Source organism: Trichosurus vulpecula, chromosome 8 (genome assembly GCF_011100635.1).
Source record: "Trichosurus vulpecula isolate mTriVul1 chromosome 8, mTriVul1.pri, whole genome shotgun sequence".
NCBI lineage: Eukaryota > Metazoa > Chordata > Mammalia > Diprotodontia > Phalangeridae > Trichosurus > Trichosurus vulpecula.
The window spans coordinates 256,013,631-256,026,522 of NC_050580.1; the positions used below are offsets into that span (position 1 = coordinate 256,013,631).

The following is a 12,892-nucleotide window of genomic DNA, read 5'->3' on the forward strand; positions in this document are numbered from 1 at the left end:
CTTGACTGGAAGATGGTTTGAGTGTGTGAATTCACTCTAGGCTGACGCCGCCCAGTACCCTGACATTTCAGGGTTCCCAGCAACCCTGAACTGAGTCAGGAATGCAGGATGCTGCTGCTAGATTTAGAGCTGGAAAACACAGGGGTTCTTTTGGGGTCCCCTCCAAAGGGTGCATGCAGAGATTTCAGAAGTTCCATGGACTTGGAGAAGGGAAAGCATTACAACTTTAATTTCACTAGTTTTTAACTGAAATCGAGCATTTCCTTCAATTATGAATGTAGGCAACAAACATTATTCTGAGGATTCCACAGACTTTCACAGATGAGAAAACAGAGGTCCAGAGAGATTAAATATCATGCCCAATGTCATGCAAGATGGTAAGTAGCAGACTCTGGATTTTAACCTAGATTGTCTAACTATGAATCTTGTTCTCATTATACTGCACCAGGTTGTGTTTCCTATGACCTTCCTTAAAGTCTGTGAGGAGACAGGGAGGAAGGGGAAGAAGAAAGGAGTAGGAAGCTGGTAGCAAAGATGGGCTTTGAAATCAGGCCCTCTGACTCCAAATCCAAGGTTCTTTCTACTATACAATCTTGCTTCCCTAGGCAGAGATGTCAAACTCAGGCAGGTAGACCTATAAGTCACTTGCAAAAGCTCCACAGTGTGGCCATATTAAAATGTCCTTAGGACAAGTTCAATAAAACAAATGACAATACAATACAACACAGATAATGTTAATTTGTGGTTTTCGAAGTCAATACCACCCATGGGGGTCATTTTTTATGGTTTTGTTGTTGTTTACTGGAGTTTGATTCTTAGTGACCTGGTGGACCATACTGTCTATGGGGTTTTCTTGGCAAAGATGATAGTTTGCACGGTTTAGGAGTAGGGTGACTGGGTTGGGTAGAGTGCTGTGCCTGAAGTCAGAAAGACTTATTCAAATCTAGCCTCACTTACTAGTTGTGTGACCCTGGGCAAGTCACTTAACCCTATTTGCCTCAGTTTCCTCATCTGTAAAATGAGCTGAAAAGGAAATGGCAAACCCCTCCAGTATCTTTGCTGAGAAAACCCCTAAATGAGGTCATGAAGTCAGATATGTCTGAAAAAAAAAAAGAATGAACAACAACAGCAGTTTAATGGCCTTCATTTCTATTTGAGTTTGATGCCTGGCCTAGAGCATGAGAGCTGGAAGAGGCCTTAGAACACAGTGTTAGGGATGGAAGTGAGCTTAGAACACTAGAATAGTAGGACACAGATTGTAAGAGATCAGGACAATGGCAGATTAATGAGAAATGAGGACAGATCAACTCTGATACTGCGCCGGGACAGACTGAACCTGAGATTTCATGGGTATGGGGAATTCCCATAGAGTAATCAACATCTCTGCAATTTACAGTCTTAGCAAGCTGCTACAGGCACTGAGAGGTTGAGGTGGCTGGTCTCGGGTCCCAAAGCCAGTATTCATCAGAGATGGGACAAGGACCTAATTCTTTCTGACTGGGAGGCTGGCTCTCTATCCACTTATATCACACTGATACTAGAATGAAAATCAATGGGATTTGACTGACAGGTTTTTTTTTTTTTTTTAGGAGCACGTCTTTATAAAGCACAAGGTACCGTACATGTTTATCTGTCCTCCAGAGTGGGTTCTGGTATAGCAGCGTGGCTGGGTGATAAATCAAGTGGAATCCCTGGAGCCCTTTCTGTGGGCTCAGGCCTAGATCTTGTGTTAGGCACAACGTTTCTAAGAGAGATTTGACTATGGCTGCAGCTATTACACGTCACTGCTTGCGGTAGGCATAATAACCAAGCTAACACTAACGAAGATTTAGATGAGGATATTTTATTTACTTTTTATTTGTTAATATTACTTATTATAAATTTTTTATTTACTTATTTATTAATTTTACTTATTTACATGAGGATAGCGATTTACAAATCGCCGTCATATACACGATCCCATTTGATCTTCACAATGACCCTACGTGCAAAGAAGGACAACTGGAATTATTCCCATTTTTCAGATTAGGAACCTCGGGGCTCTGAGAAGTGAATTGGCCAGGTTTCTATGGCTATTTAGTGATGGCAGATCTTGTGTCTTAGAGTCCAGTGAACGTTTTTACTTCGCTATGCTGTGTCTCTATCATCACCATCGTCATCATCCTCATTGTCATCACCATTGTCATCATCATCATTGTCATCATCGTCATCGTCACCGTTGTCATCATCATCATTATCGTCATCGTTGTCATCATCGTCATCATCATCGTCATCCTCATTGTCATCATCATTGTCATTGTCATCATTGTCATCATCATTATGGTCACCATCGTCATCATCATCGTCATCGTTGTCATCATCATTGTCATCATCGTCATCATTATCGTCATCGTTGTCATCATCGTCATCACCATCGTCATCATCATCGTCATCATCATTATCGTCATCGTTGTCACCATCGTCATCGTCATCGTCACCATCATCTCCAGCATTTTAAGTTTTACAAAGCATTTAACATGCACTGTCTCCTTTGATCCTCATTACAACCCTGGGAGGTGGATACTGTTATCAGAGGATAGAGTGTTGTATTTGAAGCCAGAAGACTTCAGTTCAAATCTTAACTTGACAATCCTGGCTGAATGACCCTGGGCGAGTCACTTAGCTTCTGTCTTCATCAGTTTCCTCATCTGTAAGATGAGGATGATGGTAACAGCAGCTATCTCTCAGGGCTGTGAGGATTAATGAGGTAACGTATGCAGAACACTTTACAAGCCTTGAAGTGCTATGTAAATGAGAACTATCATTATTAGGAGAGAAAACAAACTCCCTAGCCTGACATCCGTGGTCTCTCACAATGAGGCTCTCCCTTATCTTCCCACTTTACTTGCCCTCATTTCTCATTATCTACTTTAAAGAGCAGCCAAACAACTGTCCCACGTTCCCTTGAGCTGGTCCTTTCCTCTCCCTTTTCCGTGGACGGATTTATTCAGGTCATCCCCAACATGGATTCCCTCTTTGTCTCCATTCGCTGAAATCCTTCTCTTCTTTCAAAGTTCAGCTCAGGAGCCCTCTCACCTTCCTTCCACTCCCCCAATTATAAGAGATCCCGCCCCCTTCATAGTTTCCTGGAGCACTCAGCTGGGGTTTCTCCCTGGTTCTCATTCTTGTCTGCCTTTGTATCTATTTCCTATTCTTGCTATCAAACTGTAAGGAAAGGTGCTTCGCTGTTTTTTCTTTTGGGAGGAAATCAGGATTAAGCGACTTGCCCAGGGTCACATCACTAGTGTCTGAGGCTGGATTTGAACTCAGGTCCTTCTGACCCCACGGATGATGCTTTATCCACAACTTCATTACTTTTTAACTTTGAGTCCCTACTATGCTTACATACACAAGGCACTGAATAAATGCACATTCAGCTGAACTGAATCTGTCGTGAAGTGGACTTACCTCATTGATTATGATCCTGCTTGCCATCCGTAGCCTGGTCCTAGGCCCAAATTTATTAGTGATCATTACGCGTAATCCAGCCTCAGGGAAAGTGAACTGGGGGGGACTGGAGCTCATGATTTCATCCACCATCACCACTGGATTTTTGCCATATTGTGGCTTCTCCTTCACTATTGATCACAATATGAACAGTTAGTCTTGGGATTTCATGAGGGGACATTTATGTGCTGGATCCACCCCCCCCCCACTCCCAACCCCTCCAGGCATATTGCTGCTTGAACTCTCCCCATTGACTGTGTGCGTGTCATCTACAGTGAGTGAGTGGTGTCCATGCTGTCCTACAGATCTCAGTGTGAGGTTGGCTTCCTACTCTCAGGTGCCTCACATCTGAATTTCAGCAAAACGTTTGAGATCTTGCATGATGTATTCACAAAAACTCCCCAGAGGGTGATATTTCTCCTAAAATGACTGGCACTGATCTTCCTTGTTTAAGAGTGTGGCAAAATCCCTACATGTGGTGTGCAATGCGATGAGAAAAAGTTGTGAAGACTCGCCTGGAGTGACCTGACAGCCTGGCTCTTCTGGGGAGGTGCTTCTTAGATGTTTCTGTCCACATTCTGTACATCCTTCACCTTGTCAATCAATATTCTTCCACCCTTGTAACCCAATTCAAACATTGTCCAAATGAGCATGCAACCTGGCACCTGATTTAAGGGCCTCGAGGACAGCTTACCACCATCACTAGAGTGCATTGGGCACACCTAACTTCCTTCCTCTTTTCCCTTCCTGTTTCCCATCATCATTGTAGACCAGCATCTGTATTTCATCTTGCATATGTTTTGACCTTGCATCAATTTGTATCAATGGATAGAGGGTCTTTATTCTTTACTTGCCTCTCCTTCTACAAGCAAAATTAGACTCTACATTCCAAGTGTTCCTTGGAATGAAAATTTAAAGAAACAAGTTGAAGTACTCATGTAGCCATATGTTCTGGATGACCACTTTGGCCTTTTCTTTTAGATGGTAACTATGGGTCCAGAGGCATGGGCGGCACATTTCATTAGGGTGCACACCCAGGAAATTTTCTTTTCTTTTCCTTTCTTTCTTAAAGGCAACTACTGACTAAATATTCAATCATAAAGGATTTCACTTTTATTTATCAAACTAAAGAAAATAAATGTAACTAAATATAATTATTTTAAATAGTTAATAACTGTTAAATATTAAATAACTATTTTAAACAAATATAACCATTAAAAAAATTAACAACTGAATTTCACTAAAGAAATATACACAAAAATGAAATGAAAAATTCTATTTTTTTTTTGAGATGTTAAGTTGTACCAGGGCATGCTTGGAATGCCTGGACATAGAATCCATGGCCCTAGGTAGGAGGGCGCTTCTTTTGGAGCTCATAAGAAAGCATCCACAGGTCAAAAAAGTCAGAGCTGAAGATTGTCTAGTCTCCTCAGTTCTACAAATCAGCAAGCTGAAGTCCCCAAGAAGGGAAGTGACTAGCCCAAGATCACACAATGAGTTAGTGGCAGTGCCAACCTTCCCTTTAATCCTGGTACTCTATGGTAACAATGAAGGATACCCTTCTACTCCCAACCCTGAAGGCCTAATGGAATATATGGGCTCCTGAGCATGACCAATACTGACATCTCATTATATTTTTCTATACTCTTATTTTATCTCCCCTAAGATATCAAACTCTTGAGAGTAGGGACAATGTTTTATTTATCTATCTCCCCAGAAGCTAGCAGATTGTTCTACACATAGTAGGTGCTTAATAAGTGCTTGTGAATGAATGAACAGATGAATGAATGAATTGTATATGTGGAGAATTGTAAAATTTGGTCCCCAAAGCCCAGAATGGTTCTCAATGTTGACCAATCCCTCATGTACTAACTAGAACACAAGCAGGCTCAAACTCCCTAAAATAACACACATCAGTCCTATGTTAGTTATTAGTTCCCAATGTTTTCTGTATGGAGAACAAATTCACCCACTGAAATCACTCTAAACAGCAAATCCATGCAAGTGTGACCACACACACTAAATGCTATACACACAAGTAAGCACACACAGCAAGGCTCAGCAGACAGGAGGCATGTGGTGTTAGAAAAAATGAAGCCGGAGATACCATGCATTGAATCGAGATGAAAACTGACCTCGAAGCAAGGGAAACATTCCGATGGGTTGGGGTTTATGTGTGTGTGTTTGTTTTAAATGTTGTGTTATTGCTTGGATGCGAGCAGATTACTTACAATTAAGAAGAGGAGGAGGAGAGTTTAGGAGACAAAAGCAAACAGTGACCGCCAGAAATGATTAGTGTGCAGTGGGAGCCAAGGCCCTGGACTGGAAAAAATAACATTCATTCCCCATGACCCATGACAGAAGGGGGCATTCTCGTCATCCGGCTCAAACGCAGCTGGGATGATTGAGGCATCTTTGCTTATTTGCCAAAGGGATGCTGGAGTAGACATCTTAAAGAAGGACATTAGTAACGGGGCCCTCTTGCACAGGAGTCTGCTCCATGGAAGCTCCAGGCTACAGCTTTCTCCTTCATGCACATGCTTTGGCTGAATACTGATTTTCCCTATTGCCTGTTCAGCATTAGAGTCCCAACCATGCCCTCTCCACTTCTGGGCCCCTGAGCTGCAAGATGTTTCATGGACTTTACACCAGAGCCTCCATCTCCTCTCAGGAGGAGGCAGAACTATTACAGGTGGCCTCTAGTATCTGATTAAATGAAGCTTTGGTCAGTTAGTCATATTCCTCTGGCCCCATGGAGAAACAACAGGTAGTCTTTGGGTTCCAACAGAAGGAGTGGTCTCCTTGAAGGGACTAGCTGGTCAACCTTGGTTGGGTTGCCAGCTGCTCTGAGCAGGATGAGTCATGGGAATGTCTGAAGAGATGATAGAGAAAATCCCTCCCTTTTCACAGCAACCCTCCCACCCTCACCCTAGGGTACTTTTGGTGGTGGGGACTCTAGATGGTATTGAACACTGAGTTGCATTAAAAAAAGAATGTTAAACTACAGCCATCTTCCAAGTTAAGGCCAAGAGAAGCTATACCCAAAAGTCAAACATCACATTTTGGTTCAGAAGGAAGAGGGGAGAGTATTGTTCAGGACAGGATGACAACTTTGGGTGGGGGAGGAGAGAACAAACTGTAAAACCTTGGTCTGGATGGGCTTGGTGCATATTTGGTTAAAAGACATCTGGTGGTCATAGTGGACTTAGTAAAGTTAAATTTCGGTCCACAAAGTAGTGATATTGCTTAAAAAAGCAAGCATACTTCTGGGATCCATAAGTAAGCAGGAACAAGGATGAAGCTTCAGCACTGGGAGACTATTTGTGAGAGAATGAGCTCTGGTTCTGAGTGTTAATAGGGGCTTGAGACAAATCTCAGGATGCCCAGTTAGTCCTCAAACCCCCTATTACATAAGCTCCACAGTGGAAACTGATAGAGAAAATTTGTAAAAGAAACAGCAGGGAACGACCAAAATGATCAAAGTTTTGGAAAATAGTCCCAAAGAGCAAAAGGGAAAGGAAATTAGTTAATTTGGTTTTGGCAAACGGAATCCTAATTGACACTCTGCAACAATATTTAATATTTAAATAAGTAGAGGGATCTTGTATCAATAGAGGAAAATGGTTTTCCTGTTCCTGTTGAAGACAGAGGTCTAAACTTTAAGAGAGGCATTTTGATTATCTGCTCGGGACACTGTCTTGTTAGAACTGAAAGACACTGTGCAATCTCCTCTATGTACTTTGAAGAAAAGGAGAGATGAGTCCAACTAATGACAAGGAGTGTATTTCAGAGGTACCTTCCTATCTAAGGTCTTCATAGCAACAAAGGAGGTGGCGGGGGCGGAGCAGAAAAACACAGACTAACAGGGACCTTTGAAATCATTTCTGTGATGTAAGCTACTTGAGAATAGGGTCGATTTTATTTTTGTCTTTGTATTACTAGCATCTAGCATGTTGTTGTTCAGTCGTTTCAGTCATGTCTGACTCTTTGTGACCTCATTTTAGAGGGGGGATGAAAGGGCAATTGAGGTTAAGTGACTTGCCCAAGGTCACACAGCTAGTCAATGGGTCAAGTGTCTGAGGCTGCATTTGAACTCAGGTTCACCTGACTCCAGGGCTGGTGCTCTACTCACTGCACCACCTAGGTGCCCCCCATTTGGGGTTTTCTTGGCAAAGATACTGAAGTGGCTTGCCATTTCCTTCTCCAGCTCATTTTACAGGTGAAGAAACTGAGGCAAACAGGGCTAAGGGACTTGCCCAGGATCACACAGCTAGCAAGTGTCTGAGGCCAGAGCTGAACTCAGTTCTTCCTGACTCTAGGCTTGACACTCTATCCACTGTGCCACCTAGCTGCCTCTTGTAGTTTCTAAGGAGTGTTAAATAACGTGGGTTATGATGATCATCTTTCTGGGGGACATTTATACAAACAACTCACTAGAATGCCTCTCTGCTTGCTCACCAGTAAGCCACTTCTGGGAATCTGGGAACACAGGACATCTCCTAACCAGGCTTTGCCTTAGGAGAGAGTAATAAAACTTGGGTCTTTGGAGAGAGTCCGAGAGGGCACCAAAGCATTCTACTCGACCTGCTAGAATATTAAACAGCCTTAGCCGGGGGACACATCATTTTCCTTCCCTTATGAAGAAGTTGTCTTGGAAACAGAATTTCTCCCAGGATGGAAAGCTTTATATTTTACGAAAACCTAGTAACGGGAGCTTTTATGGTTTGGCAGTGGATGCCCATGAAAGTGATAAACACACAGCCACACCAAAGCTTTATTGCACGTGAGCTCCTTTTCCTCGAGACCTGGCCCACTGTTACTTTTTCAGTTGTGCCCTTTGTGGAAGGTTTTGCTGTAACCTTGTCACAGGTACTCTGGATGTAATTTTCCTATTTGAAGGAGCTCTTTTCATAAATGATAATAGTATCAGATATTTGTTTAATTACTTCCCCAAGGTTAAATAACTAGGTTGTGGTATAGCCAAGATTCAAACTGAGGTAGCTCGGAGGTGCCACTGCACTGTAGATAAGAGTGCAGGGCCCGGAGTCAGGAAGACCTGAGTTCAAATCTAGCCTCAGACACTTACTAGCTGCGTCACCCTGGGCAAGTCACTTCACCCTGTTTGCCTCAGTTTCCTCATCTGTAAAATGAGCTGGAGAAGAAAATGGCAAAGCACTCCAGCATCTTTGCGAAGAAAACCCCAGACAGGGTCACAAAGAGTCAGACATGACTGAACAACAGCGACAAATGGTACAGCTAAGACTGAAACCAAGGTGTTTTCAGACCAAGTCCAGAAAGGGAATGAAATTCAATTGCTTAAATACAAGGCTAGGTTTGGGTTAGCAGAGGAATTCTCTACCCTATTTAACAATAACTCACATTTACATACTTTTTTTTGTTTGTTTTTGAGGGGGGAAGGCAGGGAGAGCAATTGGGGTTAAGTGACTTGTCCAAGGTCACCCAGCTAGTAAGTGTCTGAGGCTGCATTTGAACTCAGGTCCTCCTGACTTCAGGGCTGGTGCCCTATTCACTGCGCCACCTAGCTGCCCCAGCTCATGTTTATATAGAGTCGTAAGGTCTTCAAAGCCCTCCCCTCGCAACCACCCCAGAGGGTAGTGTGTACATTTACATGGTGCTTCAAGGTTTACCAGGCTCACTGGGATGCCCCCTCCTCCCAAGCCCTGTGAAACAGGCACAGCAGCTAATATTCCCATTTTATAAATGAGAACACTGAGGCCCCCAGAGGTAAGGTACCTGGCCATGGGAACGCAGAGAGTGAGTGAAAGATTCAAACCCAGGTCTCTCCTTCCACTGCACCAGGCTGCCCTACGCTACCAGGAACAGAAGGGTCTAAGGATATGATATCCCCAGGGCTCAAAATAGGCACCTTATACATACTTATGGACTTGAACTCAAAGGTGAATTTGAAACTTTTTTAATTCCATGTCAAACATTCTTTCCTAAAAGCTCCCCTCTGGTGTCTCTCCGTGGAGGTGGCCTTGGTTTCTCTCAAGGACTATGCCAGGGAAACTCACTGAGGCACTTCCTGACACGCTGAAAAGACTTCCTGTTTGGGCCCATTAGTGACGGATTGTGTTGTCTGCTGTCTGAGGACCAGCCCAGCCAAGTGTGGAGATGGGTTCAGGAGTACAACACTGGCTGCCAGGGATGGACTGGTTTTGATCTCAAGAGACCCATGAAATACCTAGAGGTAGAGGGGCTGCGATCTGTGTGGGCACAGGGACTTCTCACACAGATGAAGGATCAGTGCCTAGTACACAGTAAGCGCTTAATAAATGACTGATTGAAAGCACAGAATCCTTGAAGTGTTGAAATAGGGGTCCACTAACCTTTGGTGAGCCTGTCCTATAGCAGAAGCTGCTTGGCAAACTGCATGGATTGCTAGAAAGGATGCTGAAGTAGCTCTAAATGACACCCAGTGATCCAGAAGCCTCTGGAGAGACAGACAGATGAGGGGGCCAAAAGGCAACGATCCCCCCTCATTCTCTAGACAAGAAGACCAAGACTGAAGAAAGATGTCTAGTATCCAAGGGCTCCAATGGAACAGGTCAGTGGCTGTCCGAGGACTAAGGGGGGCACTGCTCTTCGAAGAGCCCATGTTGAAACTCAGAAAGCTTCCCTTCTCTGACCCCTTGCTTCCCTCTCACTTTAATGCTTATACCCATTCCCAGACTAAAAGCTCATAGGGCAAGCCTTTGCATACTATTCCTTGCCTAAGAATTCTACCTCAAATTTTGAGGCAGATATGCCTTTTTAAGATCTCTCCATCCAAATGTCTCTTTACAGGACCACAGGATTTAGAATCGCAAGAGACATTGGGGATAATTTAGCCCAACCATTGCCCTCATCTTAGAGAGGTCCACAGAGTGGGCCTGAAGTGACTTATCCAAGGTCACACAGTGGCAAGGCTAGGATTTAAACCTAGGTCCTCTAATTCCAAATCCAACGTTCTTAGCATCGTACCAAGCTGCTTTTTCTTTCAAAGGTCTCCCCATTTACTTTTTCATCACTGAGTGAGATGTAGTAATAAAATGTATCCAGTGCCAAGTAGGCGCTCAGATCTTTCAGAAGCTTGGAAAGATTAACAAAGACTTGACTGCAAGCCTTCTTTTCTAAACCCTGATCCCTAGTTGTCCCTCCTCATTTAAAAAAAATCCCCAAAGCTCAGGTAACATGACAAACAGCCCAGTCTTTCTCATTTGTTTGGACAATTAACAGGCTAAAGGGTCATCCTGATACAAGGACAATTTAGGGGGATTCGTGTGTGAGCGGTTGTATTTCAGTATTTCCTCCAGCTCCTGTCTGCTCAGCCTTACCTTCCCACAGCAATGGCACGGAAGGATCATCATAGCTAATGTCATAGTAATCATTACCATCCTCCAGTTCACTGTTCACCGTGTTTCCGTTAGCAATGTTTTTTTGTTTGATTGTGAAAAAGGCTTGTATCTTCACATTGTACCTAAAAAAGGCAAAGGGAGGGGTAAGCACTCTATGATTGACAACAAGAGATAACCTCCTACCCTCTAGTCTCCAGTTGGGCTGCACATCACTCAAGATGACCACATGACGTGCAAAGATATGCAGAATGCTTTTGTGGCAAGGACAAGTTGAGGTTAGCAGGTTCAGTAGAGGTTTTTAAAACCATAGACTTATTCAGTGTTAGAGCCAGAAGAGTCCTTAAATGTTATCTGGCCCAAACCCCTCACTTCATAGATGAAGGCAGGTGATTTGCCTTAGGTCACACAGATAATAAGTGGCAAGATTTGGGATTAGAACTCAGGCCCTCTGACTCTGAATTCAGTTCTCTTTTCCCCTATGCCACAAGAGCATTCCTGACACCCGTGTCAGCCATGAGCTACGCTCTCTTTTCTTATTTGCAAGGTAAGCCCCTAAGACTGGCTTCCCAGTTTAAAACATCCTCTGTGGGGAGATCATTTGGGACTATTTACTTCATAATGCTCACATTTATCTATTACCTTTTTTCATGAACCAGCGTGGGAGTGATTTATACCCTCGCAAAAGCCATCAGAGAGGATTTTATTTCCAGGGGGAGCACAAGTGGGCAAGATAAAACAATAACGTGCCTCTGCATCTTGATGAGCTGGCCTTCCAGGAGTTCTACTTGGGGATGGTGGGAAGGGAGGTCAGATCTGCTTTAGACAAAAAAGCCTAGGGCTGCTTAGGGCCTTCTTTGCCTTTGAGAGATGTAAGGTCCTGGGGCTGGGGCTGCCTTTGAAAGTATCTTTTTTTTTCCCTCAGGGTCTTGAGGAATAGGGTAGAAAAAAATGGAAATCACTCAATTTGGGGAATAAAAACTTTTTGAATCAATTTATGACTCTGAGGCAAGAAGGAGGAGAAGGAGTAGAGAATTATTTTGGCTAATAATCTTCATTTAGTACCATTTCCCAGCTTCCCAATGACTATCCATTCAGCAGTATTTCCCTCAGACCATTTGGAAATACCGTTCCCTTCCTCTCCCAACAACCTCCTCCCACCCCATCCATTTCTCCATGTTTTGCCTTTGTCCCCTCAAGTGACAGAAACGTCTGACAGGACTGATTTTGAGCCACCTAAAAGGCTGCAGGACGAGATGAACTCACAAAACTGAATAGCACAGAACAGAAAAAGATAGAGAACTTACTTCATGATAAGTATATAAAACGCATACATAATGATGAGCACCAGACCTTCCCACCTCAAAGAAAGAAACAGGAAAGTAATTAATCATGTTGCCCAAGGTTCTGATATTGTAAAGTTAAAGCCAGACATGAGTAAATTTGACTGTTACAATTCATCAACAAGCATTTATTAAGCATCTACTGTGTGCCAGACACTATGCTAATCACTGGGCATACAGACAAAAGGGAAAAGGTCCCTGGATCTTACATACTATCAAGTGAGACAACATGTGCATATATATACCAAAGAGATACGAGGTGTTGTTGGGTGAGGGGGGCACTAGGCGGCTGGGAATCTTGAAAGTCCTCACGTAGAAGGTAGTGCTTGAGTCTATGGTAGGTATCTGGTGGCTATTATAATTCAATTAAACAGATTGTGGTTGTTCAGTCATGTCTGACTCTTTGTGACCCTATGGACCTCTGTCCAGAAAGTTTTCTTGGCAAAAATGCTGGTGTGGTTTGCCATTTCTTTTTCCAGTGGCAAACCAAGATTAAGTGACTTGCCCAAGGTCATACAGCTAGGACATTCCTGAGGCTGAATTTGAACTCGCGTCTTCCTGACTCCAAGTCTAGCACTCTATCCACTGTGCCAGACAATTACTACTATTCAATTAAATGATGACGATGTACAAGGCTAGAGGTGGCACTGGAGTCATAGTGGTTAGAGGGCTGGCCTCTGAGCCAGAAAGACCCGGGTTCAAGTCCTG

General features: G+C 43.5%; 1 protein-coding gene across 1 annotated transcript in view; it reads right to left on the bottom strand.

Moving 5' to 3' along the window:
- The window catches only part of SLC24A4 (solute carrier family 24 member 4), a 292,292-nt gene that overhangs the window by 70,828 nt on the left and 208,572 nt on the right, over positions 1–12,892 (bottom strand). Inside the window, exons 9-11 of the mRNA XM_036735566.1 lie at positions 12,149–12,202; positions 10,824–10,966; positions 3,448–3,617 (exon numbers count right to left, since the gene is read on the bottom strand). Coding sequence (XP_036591461.1) covers positions 3,448–3,617; positions 10,824–10,966; positions 12,149–12,202 — 367 coding nt within the window. The remainder of the gene's footprint in view (positions 1–3,447; positions 3,618–10,823; positions 10,967–12,148; positions 12,203–12,892) is intronic.